Raw genomic sequence first — 25,759 nt, 5'->3', positions numbered from 1 at the left:
TCAAGGTAATGCCCTCCCCTCTTCTAACTTCCACCCCTTCCTGGTAGTGTTAAAATAACGCTTTCTGGCAGAGAAGGTATCAATGAGCAAGAGACAGGAATATTTAGCCTTTCAGGTTCTTTCCAACACTAAGATGCTACGATATATGTGTATCTGTACATGTGTATATATGTGTATTTTACACATTATATATAGATGGATAGATACGGGAGTGAGCATGTGCAAGAAAGTTACTTCCACCACCACCTCAGACCCTGGCATTGCATGAAAATCATTTGTGCTCTTCTACAAACCCTGTCTGGGGTCGTTCTGCTTCTCTCTTTTCCCCATTGCAAGCTTTCTTAGCCTTGCTCCTGCCCAGAACACAGACTTTTCTAAATAGCTTCTGTTCACAGACACTTAGGTAGACAACAGAGAGGTTTCTCTGACTTTCTTTGTCTTACTGGTTACTGGTTCCAGCTTCCTTTCTGATCTCCTAACACTTTATGGGAAGGAGAATAAGGAAGAAAGGGATCAGTATCTCATTTGCAAGAAATTGTCTAAAATCTGAAACCATTTTATAGCTCTATTTACCACTCTTTCCACCTTTAAAAAAAATATTTTATTTATTTGAGAGAGAGAGAGAGAGAGAGAGATCAATGGGGGAGGGGCAGAGGGAGAAGCATAGTCCCTGGGAGCAGGGAGCCTGGCACAGGACTCTATCCCAGGACTCTGGGATCATGACCCCAACCAAAGACAGACATTTTACTGACTGAGCTACCCAGGTTCCGCTGGCCACTTCTTCCACCTTAACTTCTATTCTCCCTAACCATCTAGTGGAGGATATAACAGCTCAGGCTTGAGATGACTATAAACCACGCTCCAGGGCAAAATGGAATACAGGTCAGTACAGCTTCCCCTTCTTTGCATTCTGATAGTTGTAGCTCTGGGCCTTTGTAGGCAAGCGCAGCTGGGACACTGGAAAGAAAAACCTCAAGGTCTAAACTGGCTAAGGGGCTTCTGACCTGAGGTGAATGTTTTATTGGCTCTTTTACTGGGACTGGTTGGTTTATAAACCTTGTGGCAGGCAAAGTGAGTTTCTCAAACTTCTTTTCTACACCAGCAAGGTCTACTTCAGCTTCACTTTCCACAAATTACTGTCTTTAAAATAAAAGTCATCCTCTATGTTGCCTTAGGTTCTAGCCCCCTTTGCGATTCATTCATCCATCCACCCAATACATTTGAATACTTCATTAAAGCATTACTCTCCTTAATCACTTTTATTGAGGAGACTTAGTTTGGCAGTCTGTCCCCGGTTCCATACCCTCCCTTCTCCTGTTAATTACTCTTTTACTAATTAATTTTTTTCCAGTGCATTTGACCCAAAGGGCTCCTCTGGAATCCCTTTTCCCTCAGCCTTGGAGAGAAAGGATATCAGTGTAAGGCAGAAATAATGTGATGAGGGGGAAGAACTGGTTCTTAGGGTCAAGAAAAAGCAAAACCAAAGAGCTGCTTGCGTGTAGGTGTGTGTGTGGAATTCACTTCAGTGTAGGGTGGTGGGGAAGGAGAGTACCAGGAAAGACACTCTCATCCCTTAAGCACTCTTGTTTCCCTTGCTCACTCACCTCCCTCACACATTACAATTACACTCTTCTGTTTTCATACAATCCAATTGCATTCCTTACACACTCATCTATTTTCCGCCGTCGGTCTTCTGTGTAAAAGTGTTTATTGCTTGAGTCCATCTCTGGCTCACCTTCCTCACACCTCAGACACTTGCATAGCTCTTTCTTTGCACACTCCCATCTTGCACAAGCTTCTCCCTCCCTGATGCACCTGTCTTTGACCACTCACCTTCCATCCTCAGCCGCTCCCACCCCTCCCCCCGACCCCCATTAACACACCTATTCTTTACCCGTGTGCACACCCCCCCTCCTTGGCCACTCCCCTCCCTCCACCCTCCCCCCGGGCTCGCACACTCGCCCCCGCCTCTGGGGACACCTGCTCGTGAGGGGCAGGGCGGGGATGCGCAGCCGCGGCCACTTCTCCTCTCCCGCTCCCCGCCCCGCCCCTCCCTCCATCCCTCACCGGCTCCCCGGCTCCCCGGCTCCCGCCCCGCCCGCCCGCCCGCCCGCCGCTCCGGGGGGGTCTCCGCCGCCGCCGCCGCCGGAAGGAGCCGCCATTTGCCACCGCCGAGCGCACGGGCCGAGCCGAGTCGGAGCCGGGAACCGGAGCGGGACTGGAGCCAGCAGGACCGCGATGGGGGGCGGCCCCGCCGCAGGAGGACTGGGGCGCGTAACCCCGGGGGCCCGGCCCGCTCCAGACCCGGACCCGTGGGGCGCGGCACCTTGAGCCCCCCTCCCCGCCCCCTGCTCCGACCATGGCTGCCCGCCCCGCCGCCCCCGGGCCACCAGCCCTCTCGGCCCCGCAAGCCCCGGAACCCCGGCTGTGGCAGCCGTGAACGGCGCTCTCAGGCCCCGAAGACCCCAGCCGGGCTCGGCCCTCCAGCGCGCGCCCCCTTCCCGGCCCTGTCCTCTCCCTTCCCCCCGCCGCCCGAGAGCCCCCCTTGCACGCCGCCTCCCGCCCCCCGGCGCCCGGACGATGCTCAAGTCTCGGCTCCGCATGTTCCTGAACGAGCTGAAGCTGCTGGTGCTGACGGGCGGGGGGCGGCCCCGGGCCGAGCCGCAGCCCCGGGGGGGCGGGGGAGGTGGCTGCGGCTGGGCGCCCTTCGCCGGCTGCTCGACCCGGGACGGCGACGGCGACGAAGAGGAGTACTACGGGTCGGAGCCGCGGGCTCGGGGCCTGGCCGGCGACAAGGAGCCGCGGGCCGGACCCCCGCCGCCGCCCGCGCCGCCGCCGCCGCCCCCGGGAGCGCTGGACGCCCTGTCCCTCAGCAGCAGCCTGGACAGCGGGCTCCGAACCCCCCAGTGCCGAATCTGCTTCCAGGGCCCGGAGCAGGTCAGGCCTGGGTACCGGGCCGGGCGGGGAGGGGTGGGGACGCGCACCTGGGGCGCTCAGGCCGACCAGGAACAGGGGGCGGGGCCTGAGGAGGCTGGGCGGGACCCAGGACCCAGAGTGGGTACCCGTTGCGTCTGGGGTTGGGGGGTGTTGGCTGGAGAGTCGAGGAGCGCACGTTTGGGGTGGAGGGGGTCGGGTTCCCAGGGAAAGGGTGGGGCTTTCTCCTGGAGGGTTCAAAATCCCTCTCACCTACCAACGTGGAGAGCCTTTTTGCCCAACTTCTCTCACCCCGGGGTCCCTGTAGGCTGAGGGGGCCTATTCATTCTGAGGTGGGCAGAGTGCTTCTGTTCCCCCTTTGAAGGGAGGGGCCCTCCTGACGCCCTTGCCTTACTCAGTATTTCTCTCCATGGGGCACTTTTCTTCACTTCCCATACCGTAACTTTCCATCTCATTCCAAAGAGTACTCTTTGTTTAAATGTTATGGACAAAGTTGTCCCGGGATAGTGCTGGGAGTGTACCTACCTCACGAGAAATATTCCTTGATTAAAGGGGGAAATTCTCCGTTCCCACACCCGGAACCCCCCCCCCCTTTTCTGATACTTGGAAACTGAGGACAATAACCCATCCCAGTCTGCACCACATGTGTGAAATACTTTACAGCGATGGGAAGGAGGAGGAAGGCATGGCTCAGAAGCTCTGACCCTCCTGTCTCTTCAGATCCTAAGGAGTAGCTTTCCATTTGGGAAGCCTTAAAGAGCACCCTCCCCAAATTTGAGGAGAGGAGGAGACCCAGTCACTCCCCAACCCCATTTCTTTTTATCCTTCGTCTGTTTGGTCAGGGAAGTTTACCTTGAGCTCTGAGTTGTTTCTTTTTTGCTGTGGTCTTAGCCTCTTGCCCTGTTTTGGGTGAAAGGCTTGAGGTTTTTTTAAACGTTGGAGAATGACTGGCCAGGAGAGATTTCCCTCTCTCGGAGTGGACAGGAGTGGGGTGGTGACAGCTGACGAGGACCCTCCTCACTCTTTCTCCAGGGGGAGCTCCTGAGCCCCTGCCGCTGCGACGGCTCAGTGCGCTGCACGCACCAGCCCTGCCTCATCCGCTGGATCAGTGAGAGGGGCTCCTGGAGCTGTGAGCTCTGCTACTTCAAGTACCAGGTCCTGGCGATCAGCACCAAGAACCCACTGCAGGTGAGGTGCAAGGAGAGAACTTCCAGACGGGGGCAAGGGCCTTTCAGTAGTCAGAATCAGGGACTCTCCAGGGAGCCTATTTATCCGTTTCATCTTTCCCCTACCCACCCTTACCACAATCTCCTGTCTGCCTGTAAATCCTCCCTTCCTTCATTTATTCACATTTATTGAGTGCCACCTGTATTCCAGGCACTGTTCTAGGCACTGAGACAGGAAAAAAAAAAAAAAGCAGCAGCAGAAGAAGATGGGGATGATGATAGCAAACCTGTAGTGTTTTCTATGTGTTACACTCTTGGTGTATAGTATTATCTTCATAATAATCCTGTTAGTTATGTGCCATTATTATCTCCATTTTAAGATTTTATTTATTTATTTGACAGAGAGAAATCACAAGTAGGCAGAGAGGCAGGCAGAGAGAGAGGAGGAAGCAGGCTCCCCGCTGAGCAGAAAGCCCGACGCGGGGCTCGAACCCAGGACCTGGGATCATGACCTGAGCCGAAGGCAGTGGCTTAACCCACTGAGCCACCCAGGCGCCCCATTATCTCCATTTTAAAGATGAGGACATTGATGCTCAAAGAGATTTGAAAGCTTGCCCAAAGTTACTCAGCCAGTAAGTGATGGAGTTAGAATTTGGAATTCAGACCTAGATGGTCTGGGTTCAGAGCACTTGCCTGATCCTGCCTTTCTAAAATAAGATGGGAAATGGTCTCAAACAAAGGGTAAAGTGCTCCGTACTAGGCCTGATCAGGTCAGAGGAGACGGATTGCCAATCCTGCCTGAAGGGGTGTCAGGAAGGCTCTGCAGCATCTTCCTCTTTAGGGCCACTTATCACCTGGCCCTCCTTCTCTTTCTGTGACTTTTTGGAGCCCTTTCTCCCACACAGTGGCAGGCCATCTCCCTGACGGTCATCGAGAAGGTCCAGATTGCAGCCATAGTTCTGGGCTCTCTCTTCCTCGTTGCCAGCATCTCCTGGCTCATCTGGTCCTCACTCAGCCCTTCAGCCAAGTGGCAACGGCAGGATCTGCTCTTTCAGATCTGCTACGGCATGTATGGCTTCATGGATGTCGTCTGCATAGGTGAGGGCACCTCTCTCCCCCTTACCTGCTCAGTGTTTTCCTTCAACTCACATACTTGACTTTCCCTGCCCATTCCTTCAGCTCCACAGCCACATTTTCTACCATTGGGAGCCTTGAGGGCTATCTTGGTGCCCCTCCCTTCCCTGCTTCTTCCGGCCTTTTACAGACCCCATCTCCTCACTCTGGAGAAATACTTGCTTCAGTACCTCTAGCCTAGGTCTGGGCAGCAGGTGACCCTGGATTTCTTATCCCTTTTGCTCAGGCCTCATCGTCCACGAAGGCTCCTCTGTCTACCGCATCTTCAAGCGCTGGCAGGCAGTGAACCAGCAGTGGAAGGTCCTGAATTACGACAAGACCAAGGACATAGGAGGAGATGCAGGGGGAGGGACGGCAGGGAAGCCGGGCCCCAGGACCTCACGGACGGGCCCCCCCTCTGGGGCCACCAGCCGCCCCCAGGCTGCCCAGCGCATGCGGACGCTCTTGCCTCAGCGCTGTGGTTACACAATCCTGCACCTCCTTGGACAGCTACGGCCACCAGATACCCGTTCCAGTTCCCATTCTGGCCGAGAGGTTGTCATGAGAGTCACCACGGTCTGAAACTGAACTCCAGGAGCAGGGATCTTGAGTCGATGCATTGGCCAGAGATGAGCTGTCATGGCTGCTGGAGGTACCTCCTGGACAAGGTGTTTAGGGCACACTGCCCCCACCACTGAGGATCTCTGGGGGCAACCTCAAGCTGGAGACATTGTCTGGCCTGTGCTACCCACTGGGTAGAGACACCTGGATGACATTCCAACCCCCACCGATAGCTCCTCACACTCATCCTGGGGCAGCCAGTGGGCAGGTGGGGAGAGCATCTTTTCTTCCCTAGAGAACCGTCCTTACCTCAGCTCCTAGGGCCTCCAGCCCCCCAGCTCCACCATGGTGACTTGGTGAAGGGGGACCAATGCCAGAAGAAAGGGGTTGTAGACCCCCTATTCCCCACCCTATGGCCACAGGGCAGCTGGCAATAAGACTAGTATACATTGACCTCCCGTTCCCTGCATGAGGGCGGGGGGGGGGGAACCTCGCCCTGCTCCACCCCCCCATTGCATGGGGGGAGGGCATAAAGAATCATTTATATGCACGTGGAGACTCCTTTCTCATCTGGGGCCTTTCTGGAGGGTTGGGAGGTGTGGGGAGGTTTCTCTGCAGAGGTTGCAAATCCTAAATGCAGCAGTGGGTTCTGAATTGGAGGTGTAACCCCCACTTGCTGGCGAATAATTCACAGTGGCTGCTAGGTGGCAGTGCTCAGAGGTGTCTAAGGGGTGGACCTGCCACCTGCAAGTTGTATGATTTAGGAAAAAAAAAATCTCTCCGCCGTGGCTTTCCTGTCTACCTCATAGGGTTGGAATGAGGATAAATGAGGGACAGGTTGAAAGCCATTGCAAAGAAAATTAGTGATGGCGTAAAAAGATTTCTAGACTAGTTGGTTGTCCATTTGTTTCAAATAGTAGCTGGTTAACAAATTCCAGAATGTGTTTTTCACCTGGAGTTTCACAGAGCCTTGGAAATTTGTGTTGAGTGTCATAATACAAATGGAAATATGGGGGGGAAATAGAAACTGCAAATATGAAGGATGGCGGTTATTTGCAAAAAAAAAAAAAAAATAAGAGCTCCCGCAACACCCTAAACACTGGGAGCTGGGGAAGGATGGAGCTATCCTTCTTGCTCTGGGGATCTTGTGGATTCTATCAGTCCTTCCAAGATAATGTGTTCCACCCAGGGAAGTGGTGTGAAATGAATCTGGACTTTTTTGGAGTGAGACAGAATGTCCCAATGTTATGGATCTCCAGCCTTGGTTTAAGCTTCTTCTATGGCAGTTCAGGGTCACAGATCTGACCGTGTGCCCCAGCTAGTGGTATTCACTGGAAGGTGTTGTGCCTGGAGGCAGCAGTGTAGAGGGCTGTTGTTATAGAGAAAGGGTTTGGGAAGGACTGATTAAAATGTGGGTCAGCCTGAGGCCCGCTTCCTTTCTCCTGAGGCCTTGGGGCTGTGTATTATATGAATTATGGTGTCTTTTAAGTGAACTATTCATCAGCAATTAAAATAATTACTTCATACATTGTTAAGTCAGATCCAGACGCCTTTCCTATTATTGGTCCTTTTCTCAGGAAGGTTCTGTTCTGCCTCCTCCCTGGGGATGTTTTGGGGGAAATGCTTCTCTACTAAAGCTCGCACACCCTAGCCTTGGAAATGGTCTTCCCTGTCCTTCCCTAAAAGGGTCTTGGCTGCTGTCCATGGTGCTGGCACCCAGACTTACCTGGGAATGTTCTCATTGAAACTAGACTCAGGTTTGAGTCACCTGGAAGTATTGAGGTGTATCACTTCTAACCTCTGAAGAGATCAGAAAGAGGGGACAGAGGCCAAGTGCCCCATTTTTTTTCTCGTGAGATATTATTTCTGTAGAGAGACAACCTTCCATATTCTCCACCTGGGAAGACGGAAGTGCCAGACTTTCCTGATTTGCTGTTCACAAAATAGCTGGTGGAGGTCAGAAAGGAGAGGGCAAATCAGAGTGACTGCTAGTACCTGTCCTGGCAAATATGACCGGTAGGTATGCCACAGGTGGGGTTTCTTGTGCCAGGCCCAGACTGTCCCTCATGATGGCCCTCCATGGAAGCTTAGATGTACTGAAGAACACACAAACACAAACACACCCTCTCCAATTCCACTCTGTGTCCTAAAACTGGGCCAAGCGAGATAGGATGTTTCCCTCCCTTTCAGTACCATCAGAGGTCTTGCTTGGTATGGGGGTTGGGACCAGCAATAAGTATGGTCCCTTCTCCTTCCCTTTTTCCAACCTAAAGAGATTCTTGTCATGAAGGGGTGATGGGAACGGCTATCCTCCTCAAGTAAATCAGTCATACTTGCCCAATGAGGAATGTGGGTGTACAGAATTCTCATCACTGATTCCAGGGGGAAAGAGTGTGAGAGGAAATTGGGCTTATTCTCCCTCAAAGTTCAGATCTGCTAAAAGTCAGGGCACTCAGGTTCAACTTAAGCTTAGTCATAGGGGAGTGGGGGTGGACAGAATACAGTAGAAGAGTCGAGAGGTGGGGCAGTGAAGGCACAAAAACCTTGGTCTCTGCATAAGGCCTCGGGTAAGCTGTACCCCTCTGTAGATCTTACAAAGATAGATGTCCTCAGAAGGCCCAGTGGCAAACAGTGTCTGTAGTCAGGGAGCCCTGTCTAGGGCAGGGGGCCAAGCTGGTGGAGGAGGAAGAGGAGGAAGTGTCTCCATCTCCATCCAGCTAATTGGAATGGAGAGGAGCAGGAGGCAGGGGGCAAGTCCTGACATGGGGAGGGTAATCTAGGCTAGAGAGGGGTGGCAGGGAGTGTGCTGAGAGATTTATTTGTATGGAAGATGAGTTCATCTGTATACACTGCAAGGGGAAAACTGTGCCCAGCCTCTGGGGGGGGCCAGAGAATGCTGACTCAGGGAAACAGAGGATCCTTCTGCCCTACCTGCTTCTGCCTCAGTGCCCCAGGGCTTCTGGATGCCTCCACACTCAGCTTTCATCCTGTCTGTCTAGCTTCACTTCTGTGCATGTATCCCTGTCTTTCTCTGAAGGAAATTACCTCAGAGCAACTTTTCCAGAGAGGGCAGATACCCTTTGGTCCTAGCAGTCCAGGTTCCAGAAATACTTCCATCAGAGTCAGTTGCCTCTGGCCATCTCTGCAAATCCCTAGCTCCCCAACCCATTTCTACAGGCTAACCCTTGGCATTACTTTTCACCACCACCCCCTTAATCTCTTACAGGGAGCCAGACTCTGGCTCTTCCCAGTACAGACAGAAACGTGTTGGGTTTGTGAGGCGAACCACTCTCCCAGGTGTCTAGACCTCCCATTGTTATGGAGGTCACTCCCAGGACAAGAGAAATCAAAGCAGGGGATTTGGGTGAGGGTCTTGCCTCCTGGACTTGTAGGAAGTAGAAATGGAAGAGAAGTAAGTCAAAACCAAGAATGGAACATTTGATTCTTTTATTTCAAAACTATGAATATTAAAAAATACCAATATATAAAAGGAAGGCTTAGGCAGGTATAGGCCCAAAGGCGTCTCTGCCCAGGAACTAAGTGGTGATACAAGCCAACCTCTAATGGTGACCAGAGAGTCAAGGAGAGTTTTAAAAACATCATAAACCAGGTGAGGGCTGACTCACCTTGCTAGAGACAAGATGAGGAAAAAGGAGAGTAGACAGTTCCTGGTAAGCTGCTTATCCCTTCTGCCACATGGTCCAGATTCAGTCTGAGAACCTGTATGGCACCACCCAATCAGGGGATATAAAGACAGAATAAGGTCTCATTCTTCCTCTCAAAGAGCTCACATGCAAGAAGAAAAGACCAACCAGGTGCAGACCAGATGCATAACTGAGCTCATGTGGTGGCAAGTGCTTACCCAGCAGCTCCTGAACACTGTGGAAGCCCAAAAAGGCAGTGGTGGAATCCCTCCTCAGGCCACCCAACACTATGAGTTCAGATCTGAGCTGGCCTTTGAAGGATGCGTATGATTGAGACCAGGAGAAAAGCTGAGTAGGCAGAGGAACTCTGGTTTTCTCAGGACCCGAAGGGTCAGGCCAAGGCATATTTCACACCTTGGTCAGGGCTGCTTCAAGCAGTTTGCTAGGGTCCTTCCAACCAGTCTAGTCAAATAGACAGGTCTCAGGGGGAATCCATATCTCTTGGTCTTGTGGCTAATAAATCCCTACAATGAGAGAAAGGGTGATGATGATAGCCTCCTTCCACAGGACTATCTATCTACAAACTGTAGGTTGATGCTTCTCTCAGGTACCAGGACAGTCCGGGTCATGGGTCGGATTGGGGCAGCGCCTGGCTCAGGCTTCACCTCAAAGTGGGTCAAGATCTGGAAAGGGAAGAAGAAGGCTCTCACTTTGGGAGGGGTCTATAATGGTGGGTTTGATTGGTAAAGGGTATTATTAGTGTTAGGTTGGTCAATTCTGAAATGACACCCGTGGTCAGTAGGGAATTTCTTAAGGGATTATGGCAGGGCAAAAAAACAGTCCAAATATCCTTGCTTACTCTAGACTTAAAGCAGAATTGCTAAATTTCAGAGGATTAGGTTTACCAAGTCATACATTTTGCTATGCTTGTCAGAAGACCTCATAGCTTTAGAGGGTCAGGGTCTCTCATGTCTGGGGAAGGTATGTTCAGATCACTCACCTGAGCCAAAGCCATCTGCAGCTCCAGCTCTGCCAGGCGTCTCCCCATGCAGCTGCGCTTGCCGAAGCCAAAGGGAAGAGAGGCAAATGGGTGGGGCGCTGGACCTTCCCCCAGCCATCGAGCTGGACGAAAAGAATTTGGTTCTGGAAACTGGGTAGGGTCCCTTGAAGTGGCATAATGACACAATGTGACCAGCGTCTGATGGGGAAGGAACATAAACTTGTCAGTTTGGGCCCACAGAAGCAGGGAGGGACATGGAAAAGAGGATATATGGATTGGAGAAAAGGCAGGCGCTGGTTGGTGATGAGGTAAGTTTTCTGGGGCTACTTTTGGAATGATTGCTCCACATTCCAGAGAGAGGCATTCAGGCCAAAGGGAAGGTGAAGGGCTTATACGGAGTGTTTGAAAACAAGATGTGGCCTATGATTGTGAGGGATGGCTTAACAAAAGGGGCCCATAGCCTCTACTCACGTTTTTGGGGATAATATAGTCACCCACGCGAATGTCTTTGTCTGGGACACGGGAATTTCCAGGTACCACAGGGTACAGTCTGGATTGCAGAACAAGAGGGAAATAGCAAGGTGACGCTGGGGGCTGTAGCCTTCCTCTTGACTCCAAGCCCTCGACGTCCAAAGCCATTCTTGGTCAGGAGTATGCATTTTCCTTGCACTTCCTCCCCACTCCCATTCACCATCTCCTTCCCCAGCCCTTCCCAACATTTTCTTTAGCTTCTCCTCTCCTGTCCCCTCACCTGAGCACTTCCTTGACTACTGCCTTCAGCAGGGGCAGCTGGGATAGAGCAGTAGCTGAGGGGTGGGAATTGGAGCCAGGGCCCAGGGCCACTGTGATCTCTGAGTGGAGAGCTGTCTGGACTTCTGGGTGCCGGGAGAGTTCATACAGAGCCCAGGAGAGTGTGTTGGATACCTGGGGGCAAAGTTGAGAATCTCAGAGGTGTTGAGAGTAGACAGCCAGTAAAGGGGGCAGAATATGAGGCCGTCTGGAGTTCAGGAAATGTTAAGCCAAGCTGGCCGAAAGGGTCACAGTGGATCCCCTGCAGCGGCAAAGTGGCCCCTGAAACTGGAAAGGCTAAGCTCTGGAAGTGGGGCTCCCAACATGGAGAAGAACCTCACTGTGTCCACTCCAGCCAGCAGCAGCTCCGTCACATTGCCCAGGATGGACGGAGCAGGCAACTCTTCCCGGAACAGGAAGTAGGTCAGGTGTGTCCCAGATCCCAAGTCCTCCTCAGGCTTTCCCTTGCTCCTTAAGGCTACCTCAGCCTCCCGCCTCTCCACGTGCTGCTGGGCTGTGTGGGGGAGAGGGTACAGGGATGCCTCACCATCCATAAACAGCTTTATGTTCCCCTATCCCCACTTCATTTCCGGGCCTTACCAAATGCAAACATCTGGTCCCAGTCTCGGCAGAGGCGGTCCCAGGGTCCGGGGACGAGGCGGTGAAGCCAGCTGGGCATCGCCAGGGTCAGTAGCGTGGACACAAACACCGATCTCACCGCGCGGATGAAGGTCTCTGTGTCCGGAGGCACTTCGGCCTCCAGGCAGCCCAGGCGGGAACCCAGGAGCACCGCCGCTATGCCTGGGCGGGAGGGGGCGCTGTCAGGGCACCCGGAGACCAGGCGGGAGCCTCCCACGCTTGCCCCTGTCTTGGGACTCACCTTCTAGTCCAAACTTGTAAAACTCTCCAGCCACGTCCCGAACCAGGGTGGGCGGCCCAGCACCGCGTCCCCGTTGGTGCCGCAGTCGCCGCACAAGGTCATGGACCACGTCGTCCAGGGTCCCGGCATATCGGGAGGCCGCCTGAGGCCGGAGGAGCAGCGGGGCCAGGAGGCTACGGAGCTTCTGCCATTCTTCGCCTTCCCTGCGGGTGTGCAGAGAGGGGGCGCATCAGGGCGGATGGGGGTGTGTGGAGGCGGCCGACCGGGCTGGCTGCGGTGAAGATGGAGCGTATTCGGCTGGGGTGGCCAGGAAAAGGATTGCAGCTGCTCCCTTGGGGTACAAAACCCATCTCCTGCCTGCGCCTGCTTTCCGTCCCCCTTCCTCGTTACTCATTTCCTGGCCGGGGGGCAGGGAGGGCTGCGTTCCTGGGTAACTTGAGTCACGGAATCTTACATTCCATATAGGTCCTGGTACCTTCGCTCCTTCAACAGATTTCCAGGATTCCGGACTCCAAAGACAAGGAGATGGGTGGGGGACCAAGGCGGGGTTCTACCTGAGCCTGAGCGAAACAGGCTGAGGTGGGAAGCACAATATGCCAGACGGTTGCGGGGGGAAAGGCCAGTCTCCTTCCACACCCTGAGACAGACTGTTCCCAGACCAGCTACAGGAGAGGGACGCAGCAGCCGGGCGTTGGGGCTTTTGGGCCAGGGAATACTCACGCGGTGAGCAGCCCGCAACCGCGCTGCTGGCGGCGACGGTGCTCTGCCCAGGGTGAGAAGCTGCAGCGTTCCGGCTGGGGCCCCTCCTGTCGCAAGAGCTGCTCGACGAGGGCAGGGGCCGCCACGTACACAGTGCGCACGGTCCCGAAGCTGGCCAACCACACGGGCCCGAAGCGCGAAACGCCCTGCACCTGGGAGAATGGGCATGGAGGACACTGGAGACCCCAGCCGGGGCCCTCCAGCTTGGTCCACGTTAACGTCAAGGGTGTTGGCTGGGTTTTGCAAGAGGGAGCTTGTTTCTTCACTGGCTCCCAGCTAGTATATAGCCGTGATGCTGCAAACCCTTCCTCCTTTTCTTTCCCCCACTGCCCATCCCTAGGAAGTTTGAGTGTGATGGGCAAAACGGAGGGGCTCTGCACAAAGCAGATATTCAGGACTTCTCTTAGGTCACCCGGCCTGAGCCCAGGCGAAGAAATCCTTGAAGGCTCCTCACGTGGACTATCTCAGAACGAACCCCTAGTAACTGAAGAGCGCCTGTAGCTTTAAGTCTGACGCGCGGGGAAGGTACTGTGCATTTCCACCTCCCCCCCGCACTTGTTCTAGACCTACCTGGCCCCCACTTCAGTACCGCAAGAAGGCGCTTTTTGAGCGCACTCTTCTGCTGGCTGTGGGGATGGACCCCGCGCAGGTCCAACCACCGCCCGCAGTCCCAACTTTTCTAATTCATGGGCATCTGTTGTCACTGGCCCTCCTCCTACTTTGTGTACTAGTCTGTCTTTTCTGGTGTTGTCAAAGCCCGTTTCCCCAGCATTCCATTCCCATGAACGTCCACCTCTACCTGCAGCTCATGTAGGCGTGACAGACCCCCCTTGCAGAAGAGTTCAGCAAGGAAGACTGGCATGGAGGGGCCTGGAATGTCCGCCAAGCTCCGGGGCGCTGAGTCGGAGCCTCTGGAACCCAGTGAGGTGCCCAGCTTGGGAGCACAGTGGACGCGCTGGAACACTCTGGAGGCCAGCTTGAGGGTCTGGGTCATGGTCTGGTTCAGGGAATCCACGAAGGAGAGGTCTTCTCCCAGGCATCTTGCTTGCTTTCCTGAGCCCCTATTTAACCTTTGGGTGAGATAGTGGCAACGCCCCCTCTTCAAGCTCCTCAGCCAATCCCCTCCTAAGTGGCTGAGCTGAAGATTAGCACCCAGGCACAGTAGGCGGGGCTGGGGTTATCTTGCAGCTCTCTTGGGTCTCTTGTTGCTATGACCCTCTTGGGAAGGGAGGTCTGCCTTGGTTCCCCCTTTCTGGGCTGGTGCCCTGGTCCAGTTGCTTAAAGATATCTTCCTGGTAAAGGCTCTTTGGTGAGGTTTAGGATACTGAGGTACAGAGTCAGTCTCTAGTATTCTTACTTCCCCAGGGAGCCAGGCCCTCTTGGGACCATTGTCAGGAATTCCCCATCCTTCAGCCTTTGGGAAGGGAAGAGGCACAGCTGTAGCTGTCTCCATATTCTTGGTGTACGGGGCTGTGCCTTCTCCGTAGCTAAGCAGAACTTGCTGGCACTCCCACAGCTTTCCCACTTCCTGTACCTGACACTGGGCAGATGGTGGGTAGGTTAATGGGTTAAAATGGCTCTAGGAGCCTTCATCTTTGCTCCTTGGGAAGGGGTTGGTCTTTTAGGTCAACAAACACTGTCTTTCCAGCCACGGGAACCTAGGGCTTCAGGAGCAGAAACAAAGGAACCTTTTACAAATTAGAAAAGTTGAGAGATTTCTCTGGGCTCCTTGATGGAATAAGGGCTATGTGAGTGCTCTGAATCTCCAGCTGACTCAGTCCTCTTTGAGAGGAGGGGGGATTTCTAGTCAGCAGTCCGTTTTTGCTTTTAGCCTCAGAATCCTGCACAGTTTAGTTCTCTGCTCCTCACTCCTCCACCCTGCTGCCACTGGGCTCTGTGCCAGTCAGTTAGCTCTGAAGTTCTGGAATCGAAGGTCAACATGAAAAAGGAGAGGGTCTCCACCACCCCGACCCAGGACTCTCCAGAGACAGCAACAATAAAAACAGCAGATTCCTCAGGTCAAGTTTCAGGCAGGGAGAGGATTGGGGGGTGGGGATGGGAAAAGGCATGTGATACATGCTCTAGCCTTTCCTGAGAAATAGCAGCATGGGCAGGGGCACACGCACACATGTTATCCCCACGACTGCAAAGTAAACACAAGTAGACAGGGAATTTGAGTCTAGCAAGCTGTTTAGATGGATAGTGGAGAACTGCATTCCTCACTTTCGCTGAGAAGGAGAGATCCCAGAAGAAGGGAGTGCTAAGGAAGAGCAAGACCCCACACCCTTCCAAACATCCCTTCTGGTCCAAGGTCTTTTGACCTTCCCAGTTAGCTTCTTTTGCTTTCTGTTGGTGGTAGACAGGCAAGAAGATGAGAGGTCAGTTGTGAATCTCAGGCTTCTGGCTTGGGAAGTTCTCCCAACTTCTTTGAAAAACTGTCCCCTCTTGGCCCTGGCAGTCTCAGCTAGGAAGGTCCTGTGATCAAGCTAAGGCAAGGCAGGCTGTCAGTGGCCAAGAGGGGTGGGACTGGGGGTCACTGGCTGGAGGGTGGGATCCTGTATTCTTCGGAAGATGGCTGGGAAATTCTTGCCTCCGTTGCGTAAGACTTTCTTTCCTTCCTCAGTTGAGGTGCCCAGATGTCCCACAATGGGGTCTTCACTCTGGGAAAAAGAAGGATTCCATAAGTCCTTGCCCACCTTTCAGATGGCCCCTGGCCTGAGACTCTCATCCCATCCTCCCGGCACTGAGCTGGGTTCAAAGAATACAGACCACTCTGGAAAAGGCCTGCATCGTCACAACTCCCCTCAGGGCCCCTACCTACCAGTTCCTCCAGGGGCACGCGCTCAAAAAGGGGGTGCCTTTCAAAGTGGGCGCACATCCAGTCATGTAGCTCCAGCACATCAGTTATGGTGTATACGAGCCCCTGCAGAGGCAAAAATCACCCGAGATGGGGGGGCTGCATGCAGCTGAGCAGGGCGATGATGGGAGTGGTGGCCTGAGTCCTAAATGCTTAATTTATTAATTAAGTGGAATTCTTAGTGGAAGGTCTCTGAATAGGCCACTCACCCCTCCCTCCCTCCCACTCCCAACTCACCCCGACTCTAAGCACGTAGGCATATTCTGCCAGCAGTGTGGGACTGATGATTCGCCACTTGTGCTTCGTCCGCTTGAAATGTGGGTCAGGGAAGAGGAAGAACATCTTTGTCAGCTGTGAGACAGACAGGCATTGACAGGGTTGAGAGCCTGGCTTCAGTGCCATACCTGCCTACCAGCCTTACCCACCGGAGCCCCTCCCCACCTGGCCCTTGCGGAAGAAGTTAGGAAGGTGTTTCATGGCATTGCTACGGAGACAGGCGATGTTCTGGAAGCCACCTCCAGGAGCTGCTCGAAGGGCCCGAATCCGGTCTTGTACATAGTCTGAGACTTTCACCCGGATCTCCAGACCCAGAATCAGTGTGTCCGGGAACAACGGTGACAGTTCCACTGGACACAGAAATAGGAATGGAATCGTCAACCTCATACTTACAGGAAGTACAAAGGGGTCAAGAAAAGAAAGGAACTGCCTATCTGCAACTGCCAAAATCACGAATGGCAAGTGTGGTTGGAGAGATACGTACGTGGCTGGTTCTACGTTGGAGAAGAGGGTTAAGGTTAGGGTTAGGCTTAGATCCAAAGACTATTACCCAGACTGGAAGTGGGAGGGTCTGGGAATACATGTATATTTGCAAGTGCTTCCGAGTTTTCGGTGTTTTCACACATTGTCTCAGTTAATCTTCCTAACACTCTGTGGTAAATTGAGAAGATGAGGATACTGAGGTCAGAAATGCCCAAGGTCACAGAGCTAAGAAAAGGCAGAACTTGAACTTGAAACGAGCTCTTCTGCCCCCAAGTACCATGTTTTTCCTCTCTCTGTCATACTGTTACTTCTATGGGAAGATCTAAAAATAGAGAAGTGGCCTGGCATGCAGGGCTAGGACAATACAGACAATACAGGAGGATCTTGAAAACACGAGAGTAGAGCAGAAACGATGAGTTTTGGTGAAGGAGGGGGGAGGAGAGGGAGAGTGGTGGAATCCCTCAGAAAGACAGTTCAGGATCACTGGCTACAGTGACTAATCTCTGACGCTTGTGCTGACCAGCTCACTGACCCGGCACCTTGCAGGGGAAATGGTTCAAGGAGGGACTGAGGCCAGGGGTGGGGCCAGACAGGACAACCCAAGTTCTAAGAGGCATTTGAGTCAACACCCTCCCTTCTCCAGGACAAAGGCCACAGACCCAGAGTACGGGGAAAGCAGAGGTTCTCCACACTGATGTCACAGCACTGGTGTCTGGTCCGAAGGGGAAAGGCCAACTGTGGCCCCCACCAAACCTGCTGAGGTAGCAGAACCTAGACATTGCCTCTCCATGCCCTAGAGAAAAGGCCAGAGTGTTACCTAACAGGCCACCATAGCCACAGCCTATGTCTGCAAACTCCACTTGGGCCTGAGCTCTCTTTTCTTTCTTATCCTTTGGGTCATCGTGGCTCTTATTTTGAGTCAGTGGAGTGAAGAACTCTGGGTATAGCTCGGACCAGTCCATCTCTTCAGGCTTCACAGGGCTATTGGAGAGAAGACACGAGGTACATGAGAAGGTTGGTCAAGCCATTGCGGAAGTGGTACTACATGTGTGTGGGCAGATGGATAAGGGTGGGAGGTAAATGGGAAGAGCTATTCTCAAAAATTCTGTAACAGTGGGCTCTGTGGTCTCTAGCAGACACAATGGAAACCACCCTTAAACCCCACGGTGAATCATAGGCCCATCATGAGGCTCATGATTGCTGACCTGCCCATCTCCACTTCTAGGAGTTGATGTGACTCTGGTCAGGCAGCTCTCCTTCCTGGGTCCCAAGTTCCCTTCCCCCAGAGATTGGCTGCCCAAGGCACTGGGACCTTACTTACTCTGTTTATATGCTCTGTGGGAAGAGGATGGATTAAGGTGTGGGTGGGATGTGTGTTTACGTTTGTCTTTTTATTAAATCCGATAAACGAAACCGAAAGGTGGAAACAACGTTCCGCCTGCAACACTCCAGTCTAAGTTACTCTTTCCAGACTTACACCACAATGCAGATCGCCACGCCCCCTCCCAGCCCTCCAACTCCGCCCTCTCCTAAATCTCCCGATCCACCTCTAACGCTTACGTCACCCAGCCGAGCCTCCTGGTCCCTCTGTGACCCTGCCGACCGTCCCGGAACAGCCCTTCCGAATTGCTGCGGGATGCTGCAAACATTCCGCCCTCCTTTGCCTCCCCCTGCTCCCGCCCCGCTGCCCTGCTCACTCACTAACGCAGCGTGTGGTCAGCCATGGGGTTGGAGTGAGCACGTTGCCGATAGTAGCGCTTCTGGGGCTGCGGGGCCTCCGCTCCCGCCGCGTCCCCACTCTCAGCTCCCGCCATGATCCCCAGTCCGGGGTTTCTCCACTGAACACACGTGGAGACCAAGGCTCGAGGCGCAGGATAATGACGCAATCAGGCACGTTGCGAGTCAACCCCGCCTCTTAAAGACCCAATAGTATACTCCGCCGACCTGCGCGGCGAGGGTGGGCGGCGGCCTGAGCGGTGGGCGTTCGCGGCGCGGGTCTCCAGCTGGACTGGCAAAGTCAGTCCTGGCACCCTACCCCTTTGGTTAGCCCGCTTCTGCGTGGTCTGGGTTACTTTCCTAGTTGCAGGCACCTGTGCATCCCGCAGGTGAGAGGAGTCCCAGGACTCCCTCTTCCTACAGTAAAATCCTCACTCCTCTCCCCTCTCCCCGGGTCTCAGACCTGTCTGCCCCGTCTGCCCCGCGAAGTCCGACGTGAGCCCCGTCGGGTGTGCGCTGGGGACCGGAGCGGGAGGGGCAGCTTCTCATCCCATCTCCAGGAAGTCAAACTGGAGGGAGGAGGGCAAACTCTGGGAGGCGGGGCTCAGTGCCACGGAGAAGCCCAGGCGACCCGCGGCCCCTCACCCCCAGCCGGTCCCAGATCCAGGATACCAGCGCTGGCCGGGGGGCCCGCGTGCGCTCTCATCCGGATGGCCGACCCCTGCTCAGATCGTGAATCAGAGTCCGAATACGTGTTCCCGCGGGAAGTCGGGCTTTTCGCGGACTCGTACTCGGAGAAAAGCCGGTTCTATTTCTGTGGGCACGTGCTGAGCATCACACAGAACTTCGGTTCCCGCCTCGGGGTGGCGGCGCGCGTGTGGGACGCGGTGAGGTGTGGGCAGCTCTGGGCGAGGGCCCCCGGAAGGTCCGGACCCTGGACTCTCCCTCTGCCATATGGAACCATCCACGCAACAGTCTTTTTCTTTCTCTCTCCCCCTTTTCCCCCGTAGGCTCTGAGTCTGTGCAACTATTTTGAAAGTCAGAATGTGGATTTCCGAGGCAAGAAAGTGATCGAACTGGGCGCAGGGACGGGCATCGTGGGAATCTTGGCCGCGCTGCAGGGTGCGTGAGCTTTGTTATAGGAGTGAGTGGGGGTGGGGACTGGGTAGTGGAGAAATTTGTCACTCCCTGGATTCTTGGGAGGGGAGTGATTTGCGACCCGACCAGTCTCTTTTTAACAAACGGTGTGTGTGTGTGTGTGTGTGTGTGTGTGTGTGTGTGTGTGTGTGTGTGCGTGTGTGCGCGCGCGCGCGCGCATCCTCTTTCTGTGTGCCAGAGAAAACACCCACGGTGGTTGATTTGGGGGCAGGAAATAAAAACCGGGCAGGTCTTAGAAGGAGTAGGACTTTTTTCTACCTTTTTGCTCTTTGTGATTTCATGAATAATACCGTCACTTAAAACCGCCTTTGCTTTGACATGGTGTTTTGTCAAAATGCATCTTTGGGGGCATTCTGTAGGGGGAGCAATCTGCTTGTATTAAACCCGAGGAGGGCTTTATAATTCTAGTATGAATAGGTATTAGGTTTTTTTAGGGTTTTGACTGCTTGGGAGAAATAAGCGTGAATTCTTGAGGGTTAGGGTGTTTTTTGTGGGGGGAGTGAGGGTAGGAATTAGGCACCGCAGACTTTGGGAAGGAAAAGGTAAGGAAAATTTTGCTCCCCCCTTTTTTTTCAAGGATCCAAAACTACAAAGGAAACAGCTCCTCAGTTTATAATCTAATGGGCAGGCAAAACCTCACACCCAAAACACTCATTTAAAACACTTATGATGTCATCTCCCTAGTAATGCAAATGTCTTTGTTCTTGGGAACACAACTAGGTCACATTCAGGAAAGTCTTCCCAGAGACAGGCATTCATTCTTGTGTTCATTCAGTCAATATCTGTTTGGAGCCTTCTATCGTGCCAGGTACTGGGATATAACAGTGAGTGAGACACCTCTCCTGTTCCTGAGGAGCTTATGGTCTAGTGGGGAAGGTGGGGGCAGATGTTATGGTACTGGAATTATGGTGATGTATGCACAGAGCCAGCGGACATGCTGTGGCTATGTGTCCCTTGATCCCTGGGAATTCAAAGAGAAGCACTATGAAGTGAGAAGGTGAACGGTGCGAACACAGCAGGCTCACAAAACCAAGGGAGTGTTAAAAGCAATTTTCCATGAAGGAAGAGCAGAGAAGAGGTATACAGTTATGCTAAAATGGGAGAAAAGCATGTAATATGGATGGGAACACCTGCTTCCACTTGCTCCAAGACTGGGTTCTCCTCCTTTGCCTCCGTCCAGCTGCCAAATAAGAAATCTAGGTGTCATCTTGCCCTTTGCTTTCTCCTGCTCACATCTCGGCAATCAGTCAAACCTGTGGGTCATAGATTCTTAATAGTTCCCCAGTTGTCTGCTCCTCTTCCTACCATCTCCAGTTCAGGCCACTGTTGTTTCTTCCCTGGGTTTTCCCAAGTGTCTTCAAGCTTTTCCATGGGAAGGTAAGCATGCCAAAAGTAGATCTTGTGTTCTTCCTGCACCCAGGCTGTTTCTCCTTCAGGCGTCCCCATCTCAGTGAACCAAAGCATCGTCTACCCAATGGGAAACCTAGATATCACCTTTGACATGTCCCTTTTTCTCACCCCCATAGCCATTACTCAAGTCCTACTGATTTTATCTTCTAAAAATCTCTCAAATCTCACGTTTTCCCATCGACACTGATGGCTCCCCAGTCCATGCCACCTTGGGCACTTGCCTGCCCTGCTACATTTAGGCCAACTCATCTTCCTGCTTTGACTTCTTGCCCCCACCCAGACCTCTGCCCACTCTACCCAGCAGAGTGATCTTTTCAAGATGCACCTGTAATCACCTCTCACTCCCATCTTTCAGTGAGTGCTTGTTCTTTCAAGATCAAACCAAAAACTTTGGCATGGCTTCCAAGGTCCTGCCTCCCTCTCTGGCCTCTTTCTGTGCTTCTCCCTCCCTTGTGCTCCTCATGCTGTCAGTTACCCTTCTTTCAGTGCCTCAAGTCTGTCTTGATGTTCTCATCCGTGGAGCCTTCGTACAGACTCTACTCTATGCCTGGAATCCTTGAACCACCTGGTTTATTCAGATGCATCCTTCAGTGCTCAGCTCAAACATCACTTCCAAGGGAAAGCCTCTTTGGTATCCCCATCTCCAGGCTAGCTTAGGCCTCCTAGTATATACACAACCGTGCTGACTGGTTTCGTTTTGAATTTGTCATTACTAAACTTAAGTCCTTAAGCGCTGCCCAGTTAGTCTGTTACTGGCAGTGCACGTGTTCTTCCATTGTGCACGTATTCTTCTGTTCTCCCAAACATCTGTTTTACCTTCTTTCCCTTCAAACCTCTACTTGCCTCCTCCCCATCTTCACCCTCAGCTGATGGCTTTGTTGCCCATCTCTTCTGATTGCTTCTATTTTGTTATAGAAAATTTTCCACGTTCCTGTCACAATGTCTACTTACCTGTGTGTGTTTTAAGTGCTGCCTTCTCTCCTGTTACCATCGATAAACACACTGTGTTCCTAGCTAAGTCAAGCTCTCCACTTGTCAACAGGACCCCGAACTATCTACTCAAAGACATTGTTCCAGCAAACCTCCTCCCCATCCCCTGTCCCCCCTGCATTACCAGTTTTTTCTTTTCTCTGGAACATTCTATACACACACGCGTGTGCACGCGCACACACACACGTATTACATCTATAAATATGCCATATTTTCTCTTAGAAAAAAACTGTTGGTCCTACATATTCTTTTAGTTACCACCCCATTTTTCTGTTCTGCTTTATAACAAAACTCCTCAAAAGAGTTAATCTTCTTCATCTGTAGTTCCTGTCTTACTTTTCCCTCAATCCATTCCACGTTTCTGCCCTTATTTGCAGCAGTCCAAGGTGGTGAGCTTCATTTCCAACTCCATGTTGGTAAGTACAGGAGTCGATTATGAGCCCACTTGACTTGACTTTGCAGCATTTGACTCTCCCTCCTCCTTGAAATGCTTCCTTTCATTTCCAGGGTACCACACTTATGCTTTCTGCCCACCTCATTTGCACTGGAGTTGTCCTTTGACCCCTTCCCTTTTCTTTTTTTTTTCTTTTTGCTTTTATTTTTTAATATTTAAAGATTTTATTTATTATTTGACAGAGAGGGACACAGTGAGAGAGGGAACACAGGCAGGGGGAGCGGGAGAGGAAGAAGCAGGCTTCCCGTCAAGCAGGGACCCCGATGCAGGGCTCCATCCCAGGACCCTGAGATCACAACCCAAGCCGAAGGCAGACGCTTAACTGACTGAGCCACCCCGCTGCCCCGACCGCTTCCCTTTTCTCTCTGTACTCCCCACTCCCAAGCAATCCCATCACCTCATGGGTTTAAATCCCGTTTCTATGCTCATGACCCTGTAACTCCCATTTCCATCTCCAGATTTGTTTGTGGAACATCCTACCTCCCGACATCTTCATGTGGTTGTCTGGTGGGCACCTAACACATAGACAGGAACTCATGATCTTCCTCTCCAGTCCTGCTCCTCCTATAGCCTTCTTCCTTTTAGTAGATAGCAGTTCGGTCTTCTAGTTAGTCAGCTCAAACATCCCCTCTCTCTAGTATATCGTGTCCAGCCTCTCAGCACATCCTGCTGACTGTACTTTCAGAATCATTCAGGATCTGACCATTTCTCAGATGTGGCTACTGCCCTGGTTCAAACGAGCATCACCTCTCAGCTGGGTTAGCTGCCTCCTAACCGGTCTCTTCACTTCTGAACTTGTCCCCCTGCCATCCTTTCTCATCACAGCAGTCAGAGTGATCCTTTATTCATTTGTTTATTTTAAAGATATTTATTTATTTACTTATGTATTTAAGAGAGCATGGGGAGGGGCAGAGGGAGAGAGAGCATCTCTAGCAGACTCTGCTCCAGCCACTGGCCTTCCTGCTCTTTCTCAGACTTACTGACACACTCCTGCCCCGAGGAGGTCTCGGCACGTATTAGTCCCTTATTTGATACATTTAGCCTGAGAGTTCCACGTGGTTTGCTCCATCATTTCCTTCAGGTCTTTGCCCAAACATAATCTGTTGAGCGAGCCATTTCCCAACCACTCAGTTTAAAATTACATGCCCCGCCCCATCCCTGAAGCAATTCTTATCCCCCTTCTCTGCTTAATGCTTCACTGTAGCATCTGGTGTACAGTGTATTTTCTTTGATTTGTTTTGTTTGTTGTCCATTTTTTGCTGCTAGACCATAATCCCTCTGAGGGGAGGGATTCTTGTCTGATTGGTTCACTGCTGTATTCTCAGCACCTGGCATAGAGGCACAAAATAAATATGAATGAATGAATGAACTTTTCCTGTGTTTGTAACAGTCGTCATGATCAGGGTCTGTTTTGCAGTACCTTGTGTGTCTTTACCTCTCTAACAACACTCAAGGCTGAGGTTTTATCTTGCTCACCACTGTGCTGCCAGAACTTAGTAGGGGCTCAGTACATGTATTTCTGGCATGAATGAAGCTTTCTGAGGTGCTAATCTGATTATCCTCACCCTCTGCTTCTGCCTTTAAAACCTACCCCCCTCAGAATCAAACCTGAGTCTCTTAGCATGTCATCATTATTCTCCAGTCTTGATACTTCTCTCTTTCCTTCCACATCCCCTAAGGTTCAGCCTTCCTTGAACTTGTGATGCTCTCGCCCCCAAGCCTTTGTACTCTCTGTTCTCTGCCTGGAAAGCTCCACCTAACTAACTCCTGCTTGTCCTTTGAGGCTTGCTGAGGCCATGTCTTCTGGGAAGCTTTCCAGACCCATGAAGTTTGGTGTGAGTCAGTATGGGCTGGATGCATACATAGCCCTTCTCCAGCTCGGTCCTGCCCAGGCTTCTGGTGACGCCCAGTGGTTGTATGTTGGACAGAGAGGTTGAAGATCAGCTCAAAGACAACGTTGATGTTGTAGAACATAAAGCAATGAGGACAGCAGCAGGTGAGATGGAGGTTAGGGTAACTAAAAGCCACTAAAAGACACTGTTCTCTAGGCCCTGCGGTCTCTGGGCCTTCTGGGTAGGAGCCGAGACCCCTTGGTTGGTCTGTCTGACTTGCATTTCTCCTCCTTCCTCTCTCTCAGGGGGGAATGTTACCATCACTGACCTGCCCCTGGCCCTAGAGCAGATCCAGGCCAATGTCCAGGCCAATGTGCCGGCTGGAGGTCAGGCCCAGGTCCGAGCCTTGTCCTGGGGGATTGACCAGCATGTTTTCCCTGGAGACTATGACCTGGTGCTGGGGGCTGATATCGTGTACCTGGAGCCCACCTTCCCACTGCTGCTGGGCACCCTCCAACACCTATGCGGGCCCCATGGCACCATCTATCTGGCCTCCAAGATGAGAGAGGAGCACGGGACAGAGAGCTTCTTTCAGCACCTCCTGCCCCAGCACTTCCAACTGGAGCTGGCCCAGCGGGATGAGGATGAGAATGTCAACATCTATAGAGCCAGGCACAGGGAACCAAGACCTGCTTGACAACACCCTTCTGCTCCTCTGAACCCCTTGTCCTAAGAAAAGAACTGCCGTATCTCCAAAGCCATAAACACGAGGAAGAGAAGTATGGGTTTCCTTTGCCTCCTCTTTCCTCCTTCCCTCTTGGGCTGGTGCAGGGAGGTGCCTGCTTGCTAGGAATCTTAGAGCCCTGATAGCGCTGGGTTAGAGCACAAAGGAAGTTCCCAGTTCCTGTTCCCAGAGGATGAAATGAAGATTTTTAGGTATAGGGGAGACAAATGGGAGGTGAGAACAGTGGTTGCAGATAGACTGTCCTTGAACCCTTCCAGTCCTGCTGTGGTGTATTTTTTTTTTTTTTTTTAATGCAGAATGGACTTTTTTCCCTGCCAGATTTGAATGGAATTCTTTTTTAAAGGGAAAGAAGATCATCTCTGCATCCAAAGAATTCAGGCTTTTGCTGGGGGACTAGGAAGGAATGAACCTCAGACCACCCACTTCTTGCTTCTGGAGACAGAGTCTGGTGGGATCATGGCCCTAACTGGGTCAAATCCTGCCTGCCCTGAAGCTGGGGACATAGGCAGCAAGCTGTCCTTTGGACTATGGCTTCTTCATCCTTTTTGGAGCTGGAACTGGGATCACTAAGTACTAGGTTCTTCTCATCTATCTGAGTTTTCTTCAGGTTTCCAAGCCCTGTTGGTCCTTCCTTGCTAATGTGTTTTGTCTTCCCCTCTTTTTTCTTCCCACTGAGCTACCTCTGCTTGGGGCTCCCTTTTACTCCTTGGGCCACATATCACCTCCTCTGGATTCCTGGCCTCCATTCCCTCCCTTTCAAGCCACTTATCAAACTCTGTTGATCTTCCCACATCAGCTCTGATGAGCTTTGGATGCCTACAGCAAGAGTACACACTCCTTGGCTTGGTACTCAGTCCATCCTGTGTGATCCCAAATTACTCTTCTTTTTCATTTTCAACTGGTTTCCTATGTGTATTGCAACCTCTGGACAAATTCCAAATGTCTACTCTTTGTTCCCTATTTCCACACCTAAATTCCTTGTTTTCTTCATT

General features: G+C 52.3%; 4 protein-coding genes across 7 annotated transcripts; 2 read left to right on the top strand and 2 right to left on the bottom strand.

Annotated features, from left to right (window-relative positions):
* The first annotated feature begins 2,544 nt into the window (after positions 1–2,544).
* LOC111160179 (membrane associated ring-CH-type finger 9) lies at positions 2,545–6,546 on the top strand. Its single transcript, XM_022523078.1, has 4 exons — positions 2,545–2,937; positions 3,967–4,122; positions 5,006–5,198; positions 5,461–6,546. Exons 1-4 carry the CDS (start codon positions 2,581–2,583, stop codon positions 5,793–5,795), a joined length of 1,041 nt encoding a protein of 346 aa, XP_022378786.1. The 5' UTR covers positions 2,545–2,580; the 3' UTR covers positions 5,796–6,546.
* Positions 6,547–9,215: 2,669 nt separating this feature from the next.
* On the bottom strand, positions 9,216–14,008 carry LOC111160181 (25-hydroxyvitamin D-1 alpha hydroxylase, mitochondrial). The gene is made up of 9 exons (XM_022523080.1): positions 13,646–14,008; positions 12,808–12,998; positions 12,088–12,290; positions 11,808–12,008; positions 11,549–11,721; positions 11,170–11,342; positions 10,890–10,968; positions 10,419–10,616; positions 9,216–10,101 (listed from the first exon to the last, which is right to left on the bottom strand). Exons 1-9 carry the CDS (start codon positions 13,838–13,840, stop codon positions 9,988–9,990), a joined length of 1,527 nt encoding a protein of 508 aa, XP_022378788.1. The 5' UTR covers positions 13,841–14,008; the 3' UTR covers positions 9,216–9,987.
* Positions 14,009–15,018: 1,010 nt separating this feature from the next.
* On the bottom strand, positions 15,019–18,707 carry LOC111160182 (methyltransferase like 1). Of its 4 annotated transcripts, XM_022523082.1 has the most exons (7): positions 18,164–18,177; positions 17,668–17,797; positions 17,280–17,443; positions 16,145–16,329; positions 15,941–16,054; positions 15,668–15,769; positions 15,019–15,506 (listed from the first exon to the last, which is right to left on the bottom strand). In XM_022523082.1, exons 2-7 carry the CDS (start codon positions 17,673–17,675, stop codon positions 15,351–15,353), a joined length of 729 nt encoding a protein of 242 aa, XP_022378790.1. In that variant the 5' UTR covers positions 17,676–17,797; positions 18,164–18,177; the 3' UTR covers positions 15,019–15,350. The 4 variants fall into 4 exon arrangements, with proteins under 4 accessions (XP_022378790.1, XP_022378791.1, XP_022378789.1 ...); XM_022523083.1 differs by lacking the exons at positions 17,668–17,797; positions 18,164–18,177 and adding an exon at positions 18,642–18,707; XM_022523081.1 differs by lacking the exon at positions 17,668–17,797 and having other exon boundaries at positions 18,164–18,460.
* A 98-nt stretch (positions 18,708–18,805) lies between these two features.
* LOC111160178 (EEF1A lysine methyltransferase 3) lies at positions 18,806–25,034 on the top strand. Its single transcript, XM_022523076.1, has 3 exons — positions 18,806–19,065; positions 19,189–19,300; positions 24,328–25,034. Exons 1-3 carry the CDS (start codon positions 18,889–18,891, stop codon positions 24,717–24,719), a joined length of 681 nt encoding a protein of 226 aa, XP_022378784.1. The 5' UTR covers positions 18,806–18,888; the 3' UTR covers positions 24,720–25,034.
* The last annotated feature ends 725 nt before the right edge of the window (positions 25,035–25,759 follow it).

Source organism: Enhydra lutris, unplaced genomic scaffold (genome assembly GCF_002288905.1).
Source record: "Enhydra lutris kenyoni isolate GAN:26980312 unplaced genomic scaffold, ASM228890v2 scaffoldscaffold74, whole genome shotgun sequence".
NCBI lineage: Eukaryota > Metazoa > Chordata > Mammalia > Carnivora > Mustelidae > Enhydra > Enhydra lutris.
This window is presented reverse-complemented; position numbering and strand designations above follow the sequence as displayed.